The 22,438-nt window shown below is 43.6% G+C and overlaps 3 protein-coding genes across 7 annotated transcripts in view; 1 reads left to right on the forward strand and 2 right to left on the reverse strand.

Annotated features, from left to right (window-relative positions):
* The window catches only part of LOC101734594 (coiled-coil domain-containing protein 77-like), a 597,836-nt gene that overhangs the window by 358,230 nt on the left and 217,168 nt on the right, over nucleotides 1-22,438 (reverse strand). The window lies entirely within an intron of this gene.
* Nucleotides 1-22,438, forward strand: part of LOC101730989 (coiled-coil domain-containing protein 77) — a 606,394-nt gene that overhangs the window by 236,378 nt on the left and 347,578 nt on the right. The window lies entirely within an intron of this gene.
* Nucleotides 3,691-22,438, reverse strand: part of LOC116406976 (lysine-specific demethylase 5A-like) — a 33,507-nt gene continuing 14,759 nt past the window's right edge. For 3 of the 4 annotated variants that reach the window (XM_031892256.1, XM_031892255.1, XM_031892254.1), the window contains 2 exons: nucleotides 4,208-4,330; nucleotides 3,691-4,002 (listed from right to left, as the gene is read on the reverse strand). In XM_031892256.1, the coding sequence (XP_031748116.1) occupies nucleotides 3,805-4,002; nucleotides 4,208-4,330 (321 nt within the window). In that variant the 3' untranslated portion in view covers nucleotides 3,691-3,804. Of the gene's footprint in view, nucleotides 4,003-4,207; nucleotides 4,331-18,553; nucleotides 18,584-22,438 lie in introns of those variants that run through there. The other variant, XR_004219937.1, reaches the window with a different exon arrangement.

A 22,438-nucleotide genomic window follows, 5' to 3' on the forward strand; every position in this document is an offset into this window, starting at 1 on the left:
TGTTGGGGGGCCCCCTGGTGAAGATGAAGGCGATGCTTGGGGGGGGGGGGGCCCTGGTGGAAGATGAAGGAATGCTTGGGGGGCCCTGGGTGGAAGATTGAAGGATGCTTGGGGGGGCCTTGGGGAAGCTGAAGGATGCTTGGGGGGGGGGCCGGAGGATGCTGGGGGTGCCCCTGCGGTATGTGTTAATTGGGGGAGGACCACTGATGTTTTAGGGGGCCCTGGGCCTGGCCTAGCAATGATTTAGGGGTGACCTGCCCCTGGCACCAATGCAAACCGTAACCCCTGGCTACCAATGTCCTCTATGTCCTTTTGCTATTGCATGGGGGTGTGTGGGGATGGGGCACATTGGGGGTTGTGGGAGGAGGGGGGCCCAGAATTTTTTTTGTGTGAGGGGCCCCGTGATTTGCTGATGGGGCCCTGGTTGGGAGCAATAAGCACAGTTTCCCAGCACTGAACAAGTCTGTCCCTTTATCCCCATGTCTCATTCCTGTGCCATATAATGATGGGAAAAATGCCATCATTATCTCTATATGTAAGGTACCAGCAAGATGGCTGACACAGTGCTGGGAATCGGGATTCTTAGTGGTGAATTCTATTGCATTTTGGTCAGTAGAATTCTCATTAGTGAGTTTTATTGCATCTATAATTATGTTTTTGGGCAACTTCTATAGCATAACTAGGTTTATAACCCCCTTCAGGGTCCGCAGTGAGGTGTGGAGTCATTTGTCATTGTTACTTTTTATTACCTATCTTTCTATTCAGACCCACTCCTATACATATCCCAGTTTCTCATTCCAACCACTGCCTGGTTGCTAGGCTAGTTTGGACCCTAGCAACCTTATTGCTGCTAAAAGGCCAAGACGGAGAGTTGCTGAATATAAAGCTAAATAATTCAAAAAACACAAATGTATGTATGTATGTATATCTTTATTTATAAAGTGCTACTTATGTACACAGCGCTGTACAGTAGAATACATTAATACAAACAGGGGGTTATTAAGATAATAGATAAATACTCCGTATAACAATAAATACAAATAAATAAATACAAATAAATAAATACAAGATACAGTTGCAATAAGTTAAGAGTCAAAGACACAAGAGGATGGAGGTCCCTGCCCCGAAGAGCTTACAATCTAGATGGGAGGGTAACTTATGGACACAGTAGGTCACAGTGTCACAAATAATAAAAAATGAAGACCAATTGCAAATTGTTCAGAATAGCACTCTACAGGGTTGGACTGGGCCACCGGGACACCGGGAAAAATCCCGGTGGGCCCTGGCCCTAGTGGCCCAGTCCGACCTTTGCCGGCGCTCCCCCTTCTGACTGTTCCACCCCGACGCGTTCAATTTATACGCACTCAGGGAGGACGTCAGGTGGGGGCCCTGCGGGGGGGTTAGGGGGGCCCCTGGGGGGGGTAGGGGACACGGCTGGCTGGGGCACCTGCAGGGCCCCTGGGGCGGGAGCCCCGGTGGGCCCTGAACCCCCCAGTCCGACCCTGGCACTCTACGCAACATACCAAAAGTGAATTTACTGAAGAACATGTTTACAAACAAGGAGACAAGAAACAGGGCCGGAACTAGGGGTAGGCAGAAGAGGCAGCTGCCTAGGGTGCAACGATGGAGGGGCGCCAGGCAGGAGCCTCTCCTGCCTACCCCTAGCGCTACTTTGTCATTGCCTCCGCCGCTTGTCATTAGCGGCGGAGGCAATGACTGAACTAACCGCCACGCCCCTCCCACCTCCTCCTGTGCATTGGCGCACATGCGCCGTTCGGGGGGCAGGGAGGTGGGCGGAGTTTGCCGACCGGGTTGCCTAGGGCGCCCGGTCGGCTTGGCCCGCCCCTGACAAGAAATCCTGTTTTTTTTGATAGAGGACTCAGCACAGCGTTTCTGTGAATGCTTATGGCTGTATTCACGTAGACTGTTCTGATAAAGCTTACTTAGCATTGCAAGGGGAGAGCACCCCTTACTCTCTTAGTAGTTAAGCCAATGCCCAGCATTATTGCCAGGATACAGTAGTTGGAGTGAGCTCGGCAAAGCTCTGGCGCACAAGAATATTCCGGCCCTGCATCCAAATTTAGAGTTCTACAAGCCTCCAAGATCCAACCGAGAGGTGAGTTTGTGACTTTAATTATACAATAGAAGGAGGAGGAGGAGGAGGAGTACCATGGTGCTCGTGCATTTCCCTCCCAGGGATGGGTACCTGACCTTGTGCTGCTTATTGTTTCATTAGGAAATCCAACTGAATCTCAAGGCTCCGGGGCTTTTGCTGAACTGACTCTCAAATCCCTCACATCCTTCTCATGCCCCATTCGCTGTTTGGCGGATGCCGTTGGGATTTATCAGGCCTGTGACCTGAGATTAGTGGCTGAAAGTGAAGGTCACACACACCAGCCTCCCCCTTAGCCGTATAGCAGGATGGATTATAATTCCCTGCAGCCATCAACTATATGTTTAAAGGGCACCGCTCACAATTAGATGCGGCCAAATAAAGCCCTGACCACTCTTTAATACCGGCCACATATTGAATCCACGCCTTGCATGGCTAATTAACAAATCATTGAGATGCATGCTGCAGACTGAACTGGTTCATGTACAGCCATGCAGCATGCATCTATATGAATTGCTAATTAGCCATGCAACATGTGGATTCAATATGTGGCCAGTATTAAAGGGGTGAGGTGGCAACCCTAGAACTTGGCAGGACCCACACACAGACCAATAGGCTACCAGCTTGGCTGGGTGGGAACTGAACTGCCACCACTTTCCATAGAAGGACACTGAGCCCTGAAAGACTTAAAGGGACAGTAAGACCAAAAATGTAAAGTGTAGCAAAGCCCTGCAAAGGTAAAAGTTTGTGTTTGCTTCAGAAAGACTACTATAGTTTATATAAACAAAGCTGCTGTGTAGCCCCGGGGGCAGCCATTCAAGCTGGAAAGAAAAGCACAGGTTACATAGCAAATAACAAATAAGCTTTGTAGATTCCCATTGAATTCTACAGAGAATATCTGTTATCTGCTACGTAACCTGTGCCTTTTCTCCTGTTTTTCCAGCTTGAATGGCTGCCCCCATGGCTACACAGCAGCTTTGTTTATATATAAACTATGGCAGTCTTTCTGAGGCAAACACACAGCTTTTACCAGTTCAGGGCAACAGTACATTAACCCATTATCCAGAAAGTTCCGAATTACTGAAAGGCCGTCTCCCATAGACTCCATTATAAGCAAATAATTCTAAATTTTAAAAATGTTTTCCTTTTTCTCTGTATTAATAAAACAGTACCTGTACTTGATCCCAACTAAGATATAATTACCCCTTATTGGGGGCAGAACAGCCCTATTGGGTTTATTTAATGGTTAAATGATTCCCTTTTCCCTGTAATAATAAAACAGTACCTGTACTTGATCCCAACTAAGATATAATTACCCCTTATTGGGGGCAGAACAGCCCTATTGGGTTTATTTAATGGTTAAATGATTCCCTTTTCTCTGTAATAATAAAACAGTACCTGTACTTGATCCCAACTAAGATATAATTACCTCTTATTGGGGGCAGAACAGCCCTATTGGGTTTATTTAATGGTTAAATGATTCCCTTTTCTCTGTAATAATAAAACAGTACCTGTACTTGATCCCAACTAAGATATGATTAATCCTTATTGGATGCAAAACAATCCTGTGAGGTTTAAATGAGCCAAATTACGGAAAGACCCCTTATCCGGAAAGCCCCAGGTCCCGAGCATTCTGGATAACAGGTCCTATACCGGTACCTTTACTAAAAACTGAAACAGAAGGTTTCTCTCTAGAATATTCTAGGTGCATTTCTTTCCATCAGGCTGACGCCAGACTGGAACAGCTCGTAGGGGTAGAGGATTCGGTCATAGTGCAACTTCAGAAGAGAGCCTGTGCCTTTGCCTGGCTGGTATCCCATCCGATTGCCCACCTGAGACCATTTCTTCTCTTTAGTGACAACCTCAAATCCCCCCTCACTGGAAACCACCTGGAGTGAAAAAGGAAAGAAGGTAACAGTCTACGGATGGCTCTGGGCAATAAGGCCCTTTCTGTTCTTTTAGAAAGGTGTAATTATATAAACTTCCTGCAGTTATTTAATTACAGTAAACCATTTAATCCTGGCGCAGAAGACACTGCAAGATGCTAATGCGTATGTTGTTTATCTGCAGAACCACCTGTCCCTGCACGCCCACCTTGCTCAGTGCATACACACCCAACAGCTTGCCATCCACCACTGGAATTCTGAGCGCGGAACCTTGCAGCTCCCAAAATTTTCCCAGCTGATCCAAGAAATCGAGTTTGACACGGGTCATTGCCTGGATGAAAGAAAATTCCGACAGTCAGGGTGCAAGCCTGCAGATAACATACTATACTAAAGCAAAGAGTAATGAACTTATAGCCTTACGACTGCTGTGAACTACAACTCCCAAGCATTCTTTATAGGTGGAAAGCTGCTGTAAATTGTCTACCCTAATTCTAACATCAAACCTGAACACTTATTTCTATATTTAAGTTCTACAATACAATCAGTATTACGGCCAAACATATACATAGCCACTTGCAGTTGTCCAGCGATGTAAAGTTACCAACAATATGGTCTATAACACACTGGACTTTTTAACTTCCTTTTCTCTTTTTGGAATTGTAGTTAAAATTCACAGTGTTTTCAATAAAGTCTAAGGGTTACAACCTTAAGGGTGAAGAACACACAGAGCTACTAGTAGCAGCTACTTTTTCATGGCTACTAAATGCCAGAAAATCCCCTGCCATAGACAATACTGAGAATTGCCTCTGCTAAACCACACGTAGAGACAATTATCAGTAAATGATCAGCATTGTCTATTTTAGTAGCCACGACAAGTAGCTGCTACTAGTAGCTCTGTGTGTCTTCACCCTTAATCTTGCAGAAAATGAAGAATATTCTAGTCTCCTGGGCATCAAGGGGGAAAAGTGTGTATTGGACTATAGCTTAATCCTTTCCTGTTGCAGCCTAGTGGCTTTTAATAAGGTGGCCTACTCACCTCCCAGGGGACATACACATAATTGCTGGAGAGGGAACATAGCATGGGAGGAGGCGCTGCATCACTGTGCAGCATAAGCAAGCGGAACTGGCACAACAGGTGTGCAATTGGCTCCATACACTCCCTTCATGGCAGGTAATTAAGAGGAATAAACAAAACATGCAAATGCACAGGATATCTCCAGCCTATATCATAACAAGGGAAACGTCATGTACCTAATCTGTACTGCTGTGTCTTTTTGTCCTTGCCACATATCCAAGCTGACACATTAGTTTATGGATGGGATACCCAACAGGTGGCCCTCCTGCTATACTTCTTCCCTATTCCCCTGCTGAATCGGAAGCCATGCTAGAACTGCTTTTGTTTAAGCTGCCAGGGAGTTATGATGTTATGCAGTGTGATTCCAGTCTCTATAAATGACTTCTGCCCACATCCGCATTTTAACAATGCAAGATCATAAAGTCAATTAACCCTTTAAGTGCCAGCCGAATTCGTCATTTCGGTTCCCCCCAGTGCCAGACGTTTTTTAAGCATTTTGTACTCATTCGCTTTAACAATGTTTTTTGGTAGGAAAACCTCCATGAAACTAGGGAAATTATATATCGTTTTTTTCGTCACTAATTGGGCTTCGACATACATACCAAATTTTATAACTTTTCTGGAGATATGATGTGTATTTTGGGTGAATTATGTAAAAAAAAAAAAAAAATAATGAAAAATTTCTGTATATTTTGAGTTTTTTTTCCATAGAAAAGTTAATTTTACACACTTTTTTTTGTTGTTTGTAAAAGCCCTGATACTCCCAAGTCCAACGATACCAAATATGTGGTGGTACCCCACAGTTCCTGTCCAGAAGTAACCCCCAAACTAAAGAAATACAATTTGTACAATATCACACCAGAACAAAGCAGAAAAGCACTTGTAACAGTTGATGCAGCATAACTTATATGTAAATCTAAAATATCCCCTCATGTTTGGTATCTTTAGAAACTACAGACCTTCAGGTTTCTAGGTGCAATGTAGTTTTCACTCAAAAGCCAAATTCCTTTTGTCAGTGCATTGTGAAATTTGGAAGTTTTTTTGACATTTTTTTTTTTTTCTAAAACGTAAACTTGGACGCATGATCAAATGTGGATTTGACAAAAAAAAATCTCATAAAAATTTTCTAACAAAGGCAAATTTGAAAGACAAATTTCTACTGAATAAAATGATGCCCCATATGTATGGGTGCACATAAAGACATGGGCACCAAACACTCCAAAGCAGGGGCAATGCACAAGGGCAATTACAGCTAAAAATGTGGGTGCTGTGCTCTATGTGCACTACCTGCAGTTTTTCAGTGTTAACCCCCCCTACTTGTGAAATATCCCCCACAAACTATATATTTCTGAAAAGTGCACACCTTCAGCTATTCAGAGACACCACTCTTCTCTTTCTACATAGAAAATTGTGGCCGCAGTCCCTTGCAGAAGTCAGCGCTTTGGTCAGAAATCGAGGAAAAAACAGATAAAAAACCTAGATTTCTCCCCAAAATCTCCATGGCAACTACCAAAAACTTACTAAACATCAATCTGCAAGTTCCCCTGAATAAAACGATACCCCATATATATGGGTACACATAAAGACGTGGCCACCAAATGCCACAAAACAGGGGCAATGCATAAGGGCAATTTCAGTTGATATTTTGGGGGCTGCGCTCTATGTGCACTTCCTGCAGGTTTTCAGTGTTAACCCTCCCTACCTGTAAAATAACCCCCACAAACTATATATTTCTGAAAAGTGCACACCTTCAGCTATTCAGAGACACCACTCTCCTCTTTCTACATGGAAAATTGTGGCCGCAGTCCCTTGCAGAAGTCAGCGCATTGGTCAGAAATCAAGGAAAAACCAGATACAAACCTAGATTTCTCCCCAAAATCTCCATGGCAACTACCAAAAACTTACTAAACATCAATCTGCAAGTTCCCCTGAATAAAACGATACCCATATGTATGGGTACACATAAAGACGTGGCCACCAAATGCCCCAAAACAGGGGCAATGCATAATAATGGGGCTGCAATTTATGTGCACATCTCAAAGCTTTTCAGACAAAATTGCCCCTTACCTGTGAAAAAAACATATAAACTGTATATTGATTAAAAATAGACCACTTCAGCTATTCAGAGACACCACTCTCCTCTTTCTACATGGAAAATTGTGGCCGCAGTCCCTTGCAGAAGTCAGCGCTTTGGTCAGAAATTAAGGAGAAACCAGATACAAACCTAGATTTTGGTCAGAAATCAAGGAAAAACCAGATAAAAAACCTAGATTTCTCCCCAAAATCTCCATGGCAACTACCAAAAACTTACTAAACCTCAATTTGCAAGTTCCCCTGAATAAAACGATACCCCATATGTATGGGTGCACATAAAGACGTGTCCACCAAATGCCCCCAAACAGGGGCAATGCATAAGGGGGGTCTGTGCTCTATGTGCTCTACCTGCAGTTATTTAGTCTAAACACCCCCCTACCTGTGAAATAACCCCACAAACTGTATATTTCCAAAAAGTGCACACCTTCAGCTATTCAGAGACACCACTCTTCTATTTCTACATGGAAAATTGTGGCCGCAGTCCCTTGCAGAAGTCAGCGCTTTGGTCAGAAATTAAGGAAAAACCAGATACAAACCTAGATTTTGGTCAGAAATCAAGGAAAAACCAGATACAAACCTAGATTTCTCCCCAAAATCTCCATGGCAACTACCAAAAACTTACTAACCATTAATCTGCAAGTTCCCCTGAATAAAACGATACCCCATATGTATGGGTGCACATAAAGACGTGGCCACCAAATGCCCCAAAACAGGGGCAATGCATAAGGGCAATTTCAGTTGAAATTTTGGGGGCTGTGCTCTATGTGCACTACCTGCAGTTTTTAGTGTTAACCCCCCTACCTGTGAAATAACCCCCACAATCTATATATTTACGAAAAGTGCACACCTTCAGCTATTCAGAGACACCACTCTTCTCTTTCTACATGGAAAATTGTGGCCGCAGTCCCTTGCAGAAGTCAGCGCTTTGGTCAGAAATCTAGGAAAAACCAGATACAAACCTAGATTTTGGTCAGAAATCAAGGAAAAACCAGATAAAAAACCTAGATTTCTCCCCAAAATCTCCATGGCAACTACCAAAACTTACTAAACCTCAATTTTCAAGTTCCCCTGAATAAAACGATACCCCATATGTATGGGTGCACATAAAGACGTGGCCACCAAATGCCCCCTAACAGGGGCAATGCATAACGGGGGGCTTTGCTCTACCTGCAGTTATTTAGTCTAAACACCCCCATACCTGTGAAATAACCCCCGCAAACTATATATTTCTGAAAAGTGCACACCTTTAGCTATTCAGAGACACCACTCTTCTCTTTCTACATGGAAAATTGTGGCCACAGTCCCTTGCAGAAGTCAGCGCTTTGGTCAGAAATCAAGGAAAAAACAGATACAAACCTAGATTTCTCCCCAAAATCTCCATGGCAACTACCAAAAACTTACTAACCATTAATCTGCAAGTTCCCCTGAATAAAACGATACCCCATATGTATGGGTGCACATAAAGACGTGGCCACCAAATGCCCCAAAACAGGGGCAATGCATAAGGGCAATTTCAGTTGAAATTTTGGGGGCTGCGCTCTATGTGCACTTCCTGCAGTTTTTTCAGTGTTAACCTCCCCCTACCTGTGAAATAACCCCCACAATCTATATATTTCTGAAAAGTGCACACCTTTAGCTATTCAGAGACACCACTCTTCTCTTTCTACATCGAAAATTGTGGCCGCAGTCCCTTGCAGAAGTCAGCGCTTTGGTCAGAAATCAAGGAAAAACCAGATACAAACCTAGATTTCTCCCCAAAATCTCCATGGCAACTACCAAAAACTTACTAAACCTCAATTTGCAAGTTCCCCTGAATAAAACGATACCCCATATGTATGGGTGCACATAAAGACGTGGCCACCAAATGCCCCCAAACAGGGGCAATGCATAAGGGGGGTCTGTGCTCTATGTGCTCTACCTGCAGTTATTTAGTCTAAACACCCCCCTACCTGTGAAATAACCCCCGCAAACTATATATTTATGAAAAGTGCACAGCTTCAGCTATTCAGAGACGCCACTCTCCTCTTTCTACATGGAAAATTGTGGCCGCAGTCCCTTGCAGAATTCAGCGCTTTGGTCAGAAATCAAGGAAAAACCAGATACAAACCTAGATTTCTCCCCAAAATCTCCATGGCAACTACCAAAAACTTACTAACCATAAATCTGCAAGTTCCCCTGAATAAACGATACCCCATATGTATGGGTGCACATAAGTACATGGCCGCCAAACCTGACAATGCATAATATTGGGGCTGCACTCTATGCACCCCTTTTTTTTTTGCCTGCACCCGAATGAATGGAATACGCTCGGGTGCAGGCACATGTAGCCGATATACGCATGAAACGCGTGAGAATGCAAAGTCTTGCGTTTTCATGCGTATATCGGCTACATGTGCCTGCACCCGAGCGTATTCCATTCATTCGGGTGCAGGCACAAGTAGCAGGCGTAGGGCTGAATTTTCGGCAAGCGTTTTTCCACTTGCTGAAAAAATCAGCCCTACGCCATGTGTGGCATCAGCCTAACCTTGGCAATAGAAACTACCAGAACAATCTTAGCACCTCTGGACCTTTCTAGAACAACTGAAATCAAATGAAGTTAAAATGGAATAAAACCACTAAAAGCAATCAAAGAACAATAATTGCAATGAAATCGGTGGTCAGAGCCCTGGATCCACCAATGTCACTGCAAAAAGCAACCTTTTGGGGCACTAAATACACAATAAAGAACAATGCAAAGATAAAACACCATAAAATCAGTAAATTCAAATAAAAACCACTCAAACCAACAGAAGAACAATTATTGCAATGAAATCGGTGGTCAGAGCCCTGGATCCACCAATGTCACTGCAAATTCAGCACCCAATAGCAATACAAAAGTTACAGTGCAATAGAATAATTCAAAACAGAAATCAATTATGAAAATGCAAAAAAACACTAAAATGCAACCAAATAAATCAGATAATTATAGATCAGAAATAAAGTTTTAGTAAAAAAAAAAAAGACTGCCAAAGAAAGCAAAGAAAGAAAGAAAAGCAAAGAAAGAAAGAAAGAAAGAAAAAAAAAAAAAAAAAAAGTGTAAGTGTAAGTGTGTGTGTAAGTGTCTGTGTTGCTTGGGAAAGTTGTAAATAAGTGTGTATGTGTGTAAAAGTGTAATAATGACAAAGATAGAAGAAGAAATGGAAAAAAAAAAAAAAATTTTTAGACAGTTGAGATAGAAATAAGCAAAATAAACAGTGGTTAGAGAGTTGTAGTTCAGCTTACACAATGCAGGCAGGCGATCAGGGCGACCAATCCAGCAGGAACGCAGCAGGAAGGCAGCAGGGAGGCTCCATCAGTCTCACGTGGCAGCAGGAGTGAAGAGGCGACGCGGGGGCGGCGACAATTAATGGGACAGCAGTGGACACGTCATCAATGCGTGTCCACTGCTGTCATTGGCTGAGGGACTGGATCGGCGGCGCTGGGGGACCGGATCGGTGAGTATGTCTTCATTTGCTCGTTGCCTAGGGGGTTGTGCAGGCTTTACAAGCGCTGCACTGCTTTAAAAGCGAGCGCAGCGCTTGTAAACCCGTTAGTGCTGTAGGACGTAGATTCTACGTTCTATGGCACTTTGGTCCCTTGGTACCTAGGACGTAGAATCTACGTCCTATGGCACTAAAAAGGTTAAACATACACGTTTGTTTATATTGCAAAGGTTCTATTTAGCTATGACTGGTCTAGAGCAGTTAGAATAATGAAAGTAAATATCGGCTACTGTTCTGGAACAAATACAATACTGCCTAAAGGTCCCCATACACGGGCCGATTGTAGCTGCCGATATGGGTCCCTTAGACCGATTCAGCAACTAATCGGCCCATGTAGGGGCACTAACGACGGGCCTGCCTGACCCATATCTGGCCTGAAATCGGGCAGATATCGATCGGCAGGTTAAAAAATCTAGTCGGATGGGGACCGTATCGGCTCGTTGATTCGGTCCCCAAACCGACTTTGCCTATACCCGTCGTTATAATTCGATCGTTTGGCCACACGATCAAATTAGCCTGGATTCTCCTGATATCGGGAGAAGATCCGCTCGCTTGGCGACATCGCCAAGCGAGCGGATCTGAAGGTGTATGGCCACCTTAAATCCAAATATCTGTATATAAACTAATAGGGATATGGAAAACCAACCCAAGTTGGTCAAGCTTCTAACTAACAATTTTGTTAATGTCCATATCCTCAGTTCCAACATGTTAATGTAGCCTACAAAAACAGCAGTTTGTAATAACCATGATCTGGGTTTATTCCCAGCACAATAATCACAGAAACCTTACCTCTAGTTCGTTGAGGCGCAGTACCCGAGGGGTGAAGCAGAAGCTTTTGACATCGCAGGCAAAGGGCGGCTGCCAGTCCTGAGATAAAGGAACATAAAAGCAATAAAGCTAAGCTGTAACTGTGCCAATAACCAAAACTGGCTCTCTAGGGGGCTAAGAATAAATCTATAAAGCGCACAGGCAAACTAAAGGGAAATTCTAGGTTTTCTTTTCTATACCTTTTATAAAGAGAAAATAAAGGATAATTATGAGTTTTGTCCTGCAAAGGGATGCTCAGAACAATGTATTTGGAGCAGTACCTGCCCAAGTTCCAAGTTGTAGAAGTATTCTGAACCTTGCCTTCAGAAGTACAAATAATATAAACCTGCCTGTGCTTACCTAAATCAGCAGGGGAGACACACTAGGGGATTACTGCTGGCATTAAGCATTTTCATGGTTAAAGTAATAGCTCTGCTAACGTTTAAACAGTTTAAATACCCTACAGGTGTCAGGAAGGTACCTATATAATATAAACCCACACAAATAATATGTATAGGATTTATTTTTAATTAAATAAATAGAATACAAACTTCATAGGAAAAAAACTCCCAGTGGGCCCCCTTGCTCACCCAACCATTTGCCTTGTATGCCTACACCATGGCCATTACTCAATTCTATGAGAAGAAACAAAAGAAAATAAAGGAAAGGATAGATAAAGTATGTAAAAATAAGTAATTAAGAAATTAAAGAAAGTGAGTGAACTGGGAAGGAATGGTGGTCTGGACAGTGGGGCCTAAGGTTTTCTGGGTGGCCCTTGGGCACCCCAGTCCGACACTGGTGGCTGTTATCTAGAAGCAGCAAACTGCAGCTTAAAACTAGGGATGCAACAAATCCAGGATTCGGTTCAGAATCCAGGAATCTCGCCCAAACCCCAAAATAGTGGATTCGGTGCATCCCTACTTAACCCCCAGGTATAACCCTAATGTGTACACTAAAGCTGCAGTGTTGGGATTTTAGGAAAAATAGACTACAAAGTAATGGCAGAGAAGATTCATTTCAGTAATTGGACTTCCCTTCCATTTGTAATCATTGGAGCAAAAACCCTGGTACAATACCCTGCTGACTAGGTCCTCCACCTCTTTCAGCAAAAAATAATACAAAAGTTCTTTCTTTAACTACTTAACTTTAATGGTTTGATTATAGTGACCTTTCAGCTTGGACACAATCACCCACTACTGGCTGACTATTGCCTTCTTTGATTGTTAGAACAATAATATAATATCAAATAATAGAATAAATATTATCCATTGAAACTGCACCATATGCGATAGCCCAAAACAGTAATATGCAGTCGGCCATTAGCCACTCTGAACATGCATAAAGCAAATTTATATAGAGGACACTTTCCCCATGATGTTTGGCCAATGGCCTGTATATCATAAGTAATCCTTACAAATGCAAACAAACACACTTTGGGCATGATAGAATTTTGGGGTACATACCCTCAAGTTATGCCTCACGTTGTCATGGGGTACAACAGGGCATGTAGTCATTATCCTCTGCCTATATAGAACCTACATATTCTGCAGCTCTCTTAGGGCTCTGGCACATGGGGAGATTAGTCACCGCCGGCAAAACTCCCTGTTCGCGGGCGACTAATCTCCAAGAGTTGCCTTCCCCTGCCATCCCACCGGCGAACATGTAAGTCGCCGGCGGGATGGCAGACGCCATCATGTAAGTCGCCCCGCGCGTCTGCCATCCCACCGGCGACTTACATGTTCGCCGGTGGGATGGCAGGGGAAGGCTACTCGGGGAGATTAGTCGCCCGCGAACAGGGAGTTTTGCCGCGGGCGACTAATCTCCCCGTTGTGCCAGAGCCCTTAGGGTGAAGAACACACAGAGCTACTAGTAGCAGCTACTTGTCGTGGCTACTAAAATAGACAATGCTAATCATTTACTGATAATTGTCTCTACGTGTATTGTCTATGGAAGGGATTTTCAGTAGCTTGAAAAAGTAGCTGCTACTAGTAGCCCGGTGTGTCTTTAGGGCAGTGGTACACAGGGGATTAGTGATGGGCGACTAATCTCCCCGCAATGCCATCCCACCGGCTAGAGTGTTAAATTGCCGGTGGGATGGCATACGCGTCGCTACGATGTCCCACGGTCGCTCAAAGTTTCCTCCAAAGACAACTTTGTGCGACATCGCAGTGAAGCATCCCACTGGCGATTTAAATGCTAGCCGGTGGGATGGCATTGCGGGGAGATTTGTTGCCCACGACAAAGAAGATTTGTGTACCATGTACCACTGCCCTCACCCTTATACATCATTTCTAATTAGTCCCTGCCTCCATGAAGTTTACAATCGAAGTGCCGATTTTACGCACACACTAAAGTCAGTATCAGGGGCACCTCAATCTGCCTGTATGTTTTTGGAAAGTGCAAGAAAATCCACCTGGGGGGGGGGGACATAAAAATTCCCTGAAGATAGTGCCCTGGCTGGAATCAAACCTGAGGAAGGTCGATTTCCATGGATCAATAAGAATATAATAAAAGGTTCCAAAGCAACAGTTGATGCCAGTTTGGGAATGGCACACTTTTCCATATCCCCAGGCTGAACCTGGTGCAGCTACAGAAATATATATAAACCTTGTACAAACATAGCCACAGGCAGTCACAGAAACCCTATGAATATACACAATTGATGCATTACTGAGAATATACTCATCCCACAAGTTGCCTGACTCTTAGGTCAGTAGGTAGAAATGCAGGAATCGGGTACACCGGGGCATCTAAAGCTGAGCTTCATACGTATGGGCCGTAGCAAAGAGCTTTCTGAGCGGCTGTCTGGGTCAAAACCAGACCCTAGTTGCACCCACCATGTGAAGGTCCATGTACAGGCCCAAAGTGGGCAACAAGGGGCTCAGGCCTTGGGTCTGTGTGTACATGACCAGCATGGTGTTTAATCAGTGCTTCTGCCAATAAATCACCATAAACCATGCTTATTGCCCCCAGATATGCCCTGATGCTGCACCCATTGCCCAAAGGCATTGGTGCCCTAAGGATATGTTGAGTAAAGGATTTGCCCCAATGCCCTGGAAGATGAAGGGGGCCCCTGAAGGAGGGGGGCCCTGGTGGAAGATGAAGGACCCTGCGGCCCAGGATGCTGCCCTGCTTAGGAGCCCAGGATGGAAGATGAAGGAGGGGCCCAGGAGAGCCCGAAGATGAAGGATGAAGATGGGGGGGTGCTGGGAGGGCCCTTGAGAGGGGGGGGGGCCCTGGTTGGGAGCAATAAGCACAGTTTCCCAGCACTGAACAAGTCTGTCCCTTTATCCCCATGTCTCATTCCTGTGCCATATAATGACGGGAAAAATGCCATCATTATCTCTATATGTAAGGTACCAGCAAGATGGCTGACACAGTGCTGGGAATCGGGATTCTTAGTGGTGAATTCTATTGCATTTTGGTCAGTAGAATTCTCATTAGTGAGTTTTATTGCATCTATAATTATGTTTTTGGGCAACTTCTATAGCATAACTAGGTTTATAACCCCCTTCAGGGTCCGCAGTGAGGTGTGGAGTCCTTTGTCATTGTTACTTTTTATTACCTATCTTTCTATTCAGACCCACTCCTATACATATCCCAGTTTCTCATTCCAACCACTGCCTGGTTGCTAGGCTAGTTTGGACCCTAGCAACCTTATTGCTGCTAAAAGGCCAAGACGGAGAGTTGCTGAATATAAAGCTAAATAATTCAAAAAACACAAATGTATGTATGTATGTATGTATATCTTTATTTATAAAGTGCTACTTATGTACACAGCGCTGTACAGTAGAATACATTAATACAAACAGGGGGTTATTAAGATAATAATAGATAAATACTCCGTATAACAATAAATACAAATAAATAAATACAAATAAATAAATACAAGATACAGTTGCAATAAGTTAAGAGTCAAAGACACAAGAGGATGGAGGTCCCTGCCCCGAAGAGCTTACAATCTAGATGGGAGGGTAACTTACGGACACAGTAGGTCACAGTGTCACAAATAATAAAAAAATGAAGACCAATTGCAAATTGTTCAGAATAGCACTCTACAGGGTTGGACTGGGCCGCCGGGACACCGGGAAAAATCCCGGTGGGCCCTGGCCCTAGTGGCCCAGTCCGACCTTTGCCGGCGCTCCCCCTTCTGACTGTTCCACCCCGACGCGTTCATTTTATACGCACTCAGGGAGGACGTCAGGTGGGGGCCCTGCGGGCGGGAGCCCCGGTGGGCCCTGCACCCCCCAGTCCGACCCTGGCACTCTACGCAACATACCAAAAGTGAATTTACTGAAGAACATGTTTACAAACAAGGAGACAAGAAACAGGGCCGGAACTAGGGGTAGGCAGAAGAGGCAGCTGCCTAGGGTGCAACGATGGAGGGGCGCCAGGCAGGAGCCTCTCCTGCCTACCCCTAGCGCTACTTTGTCATTGCCTCCGCCGCTTGTCATTAGCGGCGGAGGCAATGACTGAACTAACCGCCACGCCCCTCCCACCTCCTCCTGTGCATTGGCGCACATGCGCCGTTCGGGGGGCAGGGAGGTGGGCGGAGTTTGCCGACCGGGTTGCCTAGGGCGCCCGGTCGGCTTGGCCCGCCCCTGACAAGAAATCATGTTTTTTTTGATAGAGGACTCAGCACAGCGTTTCTGTGAATGCTTATGGCTGTATTCACGTAGACTGTTCTGATAAAGCTTACTTAGCATTGCAAGGGGAGAGCACCCCTTACTCTCTTAGTAGTTAAGCCAATGCCCAGCATTATTGCCAGGATACAGTAGTTGGAGTGAGCTCGGCAAAGCTCTGGCGCACAAGAATATTCCGGCCCTGCATCCAAATTTAGAGTTCTACAAGCCTCCAAGATCCAACCCAGAGGTGAGTTTGTGACTTTAATTATACAATAGAAGGAGGAGGAGGAGGAGGAGTACCATGGTGCTCGTGCATTTCCCTCCCAGGGATGGGTACCTGACCTTGTGCGCTTATTGTTTCATTATAGGAAATCCAACTGAATCTCAAGGCTCCGGGGCCTTTTGCTGAACTGACTCTCAAATCCTCACATCCTTCTCATGCCCCCATTCGCTGTTTGGCGGATGCCGTGGAATTTATCAGGCTGTGACCTGAGATTAGTGGCTGAAGTGAGGTCAACACACCAGCCTCCCCTTAGCCGTATAGCAGGATGATTATAATTCCCTGCAGCCCATCAACTATATGTTTAAAAGGGCACCGCTCAACAATTAGATGCGGCCAAATAAGCCCTGACCACTCTTTAATACCGGCCACATATTGAATCCACCCTTGCATGGCTAATTAACGAAATCAATTGAGATGCATGCTGCAGACTGAACTGGTTCATGTACAGCCATGCGCATGCATCTATATGAATTGCTAATGCCATGCAACATGTGGATTCAATATGTGGCCAGTATTAAGGGGTGAGGTGGCAACCCTAGAACTTGGCAGGACCCACACACAGACCAATAGGCTACCAGCTTGCTGGGTGGGAACTGAAACTGCCCACCACTTTCCATAGAAGGACACTGAGCCCTGAAAGACTTAAAGGGACAGTAAGACAAAATGTAAAGTGTAGCAAGCCCTGCCAAAGGTAAAAGTTTGTGTTTGCTTCGAAAGACTACTATAGTTTATATAACAAAGCTGCTGTGTAGCCCCGGGGGCAGCCCATGTCAAGCCTGGAAAGAAAGCACAGGTTACATAGCAAATAACAAATAAGCTTCTAGATCCATTGAATTCTTCAGAGAATATCTGTTATCTGCTACGTAACCTGTGCCTTTCTCCTGTTTTCCAGCTTGAATGGCTGCCCCCCATGGCTACACAGCAGCTTTGTTATATATAAACTATGGCAGTCTATTCTGAGCAAACACACAGCTTTTTACCAGTTCAGGCAACAGTACATTAACCCATTATCCAGAAAGTTCCGAATTACTGAAAGGCCGTCTCCCATAGACTCCATTATAAGCAAATAATTCTAAATTTTAAAAATGTTTTCCTTTTTCTCTGTATTAATAAAACAGTACCTGTACTTGATCCCAACTAAGATATAATTACCCCTTATTGGGGGCAGAACAGCCCTATTGGGTTTATTTAATGGTTAAATGATTCCCTTTTCCCTGTAATAATAAAACAGTACCTGTACTTGATCCCAACTAAGATATAATTACCCCTTATTGGGGGCAGAACAGCCCTATTGGGTTTATTTAATGGTTAAATGATTCCCTTTTCCCTGTAATAATAAAACAGTACCTGTACTTGATCCCAACTAAGATATAATTACCTCTTATTGGGGGCAGAACAGCCCTATTGGGTTTATTTAATGGTTAAATGATTCCCTTTTCCCTGTAATAATAAAACAGTACCTGTACTTGATCCCAACTAAGATATGATTAATCCTTATTGGATGCAAAACAATCCTGTGAGGTTTAAATGAGCCAAATTACGGAAAGGACCCCTTATCCGGAAAAGCCCCAGGTCCCGAGCATTCTGGATAACAGGTCCTATACCGGTACCTTTACTAAAAACTGAAACAGAAGGTTTCTCTCTAGAATATTCTAGGTGCATTTCTTTCCATTCAGGCTGACGCCAGACTGGAACAGCTCGTTAGGGGTAGAGGATTCGTCATAGTGCAACTTCAGAAGAGAGCCTGTGCCTTTGCCTGGCTGGTATCCCCATCCGATTTGCCCACGCTGAGACCATTTCTTCTCCTTTAGTGACAACCTCAATCCCCCCTCACTGGAAACCACCTGGAGTGAAAAGGAAAGAAGGTAACAGTCTACGGATGGCTCTGGGCAATAAGGCCCTTTCTGTTCTTTTAGAAAGTGTAATTATTATAAAACTTCCCTGCAGTTATTTAATACAGTAAACCATTTAATCCTGGCCGCAGAAGACACTGCAAGATGCTAAATGCGTATGTTGTTTATCTGCAGAACCACCTGTCCCTGCACGCCCACCCTTGCTCAGTGCATACACACCCAACAGCTTGCCATCCACCACTGGAATTCTGGAGCGCGGGAACCTTGCAGCTCCCAAAAATTTTCCCAGCTGATCCAAGAAAATCGAGTTTGACACGGGTCATTGCCTGGATGAAAGAAAATTCCGGACAGTCAGGGTGCAAGCCCTGCAGATAACATACTATACTAAAGCAAAGAGTAATGAACTTATAGCCTTACGGACTGCGTGAACTACAACTCCCAAGCATTCTTTATAGGTGGAAAGCTGCTGTAAATTGTCTACCCTAATATCTAACATCCAAACCTGAACACTTATTTCTATATTTAAGTTCTAACAATACAATCAGTATTACGGCCAAACATATACATAGCCACTTGCAGTTGTCCAGCGATGTAAAGTTACCAACAATATGGTCTATAACACACTGGACTTTTTAACTTCCTTTTCTCTTTTTGGAATTGTAGTTAAAATTCACAGTGTTTTCAATAAAGTCTAAGGGTTACAACCTTAAGGGTGAAGAAACACACAGAGCTACTAGTAGCAGCTACTTTTTCATGGCTACTAAATGCCAGAAAATCCCCTGCCATAGACAATACTGAGAATTGCCTCTGCTAAACCACACGTAGAGACAATTATCAGTAAATGATCAGCATTGTCTATTTTAGTAGCCACGACAAGTAGCTGCTACTAGTAGCTCTGTGTGTCTTCACCCTTAATCTTGCAGAAAAGTGTGTATTGGACTATAGCTTAATCCTTTCCTGTTGCAGCCTAGTGGCTTTTAATAAGGTGGCCTACTCACCTCCCAGGGACATACACATAATTGCTGGAGAGGGAACATAGCATGGAGGAGGCGCTGCATCACTGTGCAACATAAGCAAGCGGAAACTGGCACAACAGGTGTGCAATTGGCTCCATACACTCCCTTCATGGCAGGTAATTAAGAGGAATAAAACAAAACATGCAAATGCACAGGATATCTCCAGCCTATATCATAACAAGGGAAACGTCATGTACCTAATCTGTACTGCTGTGTCTTTTTGTCCTTGCCACATATCCAAGCTGACACATTAGTTTATGGATGGGATACCCAACAGGTGGCCCTCCTGCTATACTTCTTCCCTATTCCCCTGCTGAATCGGAAAGCCATGCTAGAACTGCTTATTGTTTAAGCTGCCAGGGAGTTATGATGTTATGCAGTGTGATTCCAGTCTCTATAAATGACTTCTGCCCACATCCGCATTTTAACAATGCAAGATCATTAAAGTCAATTAACCCTTAAGTGCCAGCCGAATTCGTCATTTCGGTTCCCCCCAGTGCCAGACGTTTTTTAAGCATTTTGTACTCATTCGCTTTAACAATGTTTTTTTGGTAGGAAAACCTCCATGAAACTAGGGAAATTATATATCGTTTTTTTCGTCACTAATTGGGCTTCGACATACATACCAAATTTTATAACTTTTCTGGAGATATGATGTGTATTTTGGGTGAATTATGTAAAAAAAAAAAAAAATTATGAAAAATTTCTGGTATATTTTGAGTTTTTTTTTCCATAGAAAAGTTAATTTTACTCACTTTTTTTTGTTGTTTGTAAAAGCCCTGATACTCCCAAGTCCAACGATACCAAATATGTGGTGGTACCCCCACAGTTCCTGTCCAGAAGTAACCCCCAAACTAAAGAAATACTTTGTACAATATCACACCAGAACAAAGCGGAAAAGCACTTGTAACAGTTTGATGGCAGCATAACTTATATGTAAATCTAAAATATCCCCTCATGTTTGGTATCTTTAGAAAACTACAGACCTTCAGGTTTCTAGGTGCAATGTAGTTTTCACTCAAAAGCCAAATACCTTTTGTCAGTGCATTGTGAAATTTGGAAGTTTTTTTGACATTTTTTTTTTTTCTAAAACGTAAACTTGGACGCATGATCAAATGTGGATTTGACAAAAAAATCTCATAAAAATTTTCTAACAAAGGCAAATTTGAAAGACAAATTTCTACTGAATAAAATGATGCCCCATATGTATGGGTTGCACATAAAGACATGGGCACCAAACACTCCAAAGCAGGGGCAATGCACAAGGGCAATTACAGCTAAAAATGTGGGTGCTGTGCTCTATGTGCACTTACCTGCAGTTTTTCAGTGTTAACCCCCCCTACTTGTGAAATATCCCCACAAACTATTAATTTCTGAAAGTGCACACCTTCAGCTATTCAGAGACACCACTCTTCTCTTCTACATAGAAAATTGTGGCCGCAAGTCCCTTGCAGAAGTCAGCGCTTTGGTCAGAAAATCGAGGAAAAAACAGATAAAAAACCTAGATTTCTCCCCAAAATCTCCATGGCAACTACCAAAAACTTACTAAACATCAATCTGCAAGTTCCCCTGAATAAAACGATACCCCATATGTATGGGTACACATAAAGACGTGGCCACCAAATGCCCCAAAACAGGGGCAATGCATAAGGGCAATTTCAGTTGAAATTTTGGGGGCTGCGCTCTATGTGCACTTCTGCAGTTTTTCAGTGTTAACCCCCCTACCTGTAAAATAACCCCCCACAAACTATATATTTCTGAAAAAGTGCACACCTTCAGCTATTCAGAGACACCACTCTCCTCTTTCTACATGGAAAATTGTGGCCGCAGTCCCTTGCAGAAGTCAGCGCATTGGTCAGAAATCAAGGAAAAACCAGATACAAACCTAGATTTCTCCCCAAAATCTCCATGGCAACTACCAAAAACTTACTAAACATCAATCTGCAAGTTCCCCTGAATAAAACGATACCCCATATGTATGGGTACACATAAAGACGTGGCCACCAAATGCCCCAAAACAGGGGCAATGCATAATAATGGGGCTGCAATTTATGTGCACATCTCAAAGCTTTTCAGACAAAATTGCCCCTTACCTGTGAAAAAAACATATAAACTGTATATTGATTAAAAATAGACCACTTCAGCTATTCAGAGACACCACTCTCCTCTTTCTACATGGAAAATTGTGGCCGCAGTCCCTTGCAGAAGTCAGCGCTTTGGTCAGAAATTAAGGAGAAAACCAGATACAAACCTAGATTTTGGTCAGAAATCAAGGAAAAACCAGATAAAAAAACCTAGATTTCTCCCCAAAATCTCCATGGCAACTACCAAAAAACTTACTAAACCTCAATTTGCAAGTTCCCCTGAATAAAACGATACCCCATATGTATGGGTGCACATAAAGACGTGTCCACCAAATGCCCCCAAACAGGGGCAATGCATAAGGGGGGGCTGTGCTCTATGTGCTCTACCTGCAGTTATTTAGTCTAAACACCCCCCTACCTGTGAAATAACCCCCACAAACTATATATTTCCAAAAAGTGCACACCTTCAGCTATTCAGAGACACCACTCTTCTCTTTCTACATGGAAAATTGTGGCCGCAGTCCCTTGCAGAAGTCAGCGCTTTGGTCAGAAATCAAGGAAAAACCAGATACAAACCTAGATTTTGGTCAGAAATCAAGGAAAAAACCAGATAAAAAACCTAGATTTCTCCCCCAAAATCTCCATGGCAACTACCAAAAACTTACAAACCTCAATCTGCAAGTTCCCCTGAATAAAACGATACCCCATATGTATGGGTGCACATAAAGACGTTGGCCACCAAATGCCCCCTAACAGGGGCAATGCATAAGGGGGGCTTGTTGCCTATGTCTACCTGCAGTTTTTCAGTTGTTAAACCCCCCCTACCTGTGAAATAACCCCCACAATCTATATTTTACGAAAAGTGCACACCTTCAGCTATCAGAGACACCACTCTTCTCTTTCTACATGGAAAATTGTGGCCGCAGTCCCTTGCAGAAGTCAGCGCTTTGGTCAGAAATCAAGGAAAAAACCAGATACAAAACCTAGATTTTGGTCAGAATCAAGGAAAAACCAGATAAAAAACCTAGATTTCACCCCAAAATCTCCATGGCAACTACCAAAAACTTACTAAACCTCAATT

Source organism: Xenopus tropicalis, chromosome 8 (assembly GCF_000004195.4).
Source record: "Xenopus tropicalis strain Nigerian chromosome 8, UCB_Xtro_10.0, whole genome shotgun sequence".
NCBI lineage: Eukaryota > Metazoa > Chordata > Amphibia > Anura > Pipidae > Xenopus > Xenopus tropicalis.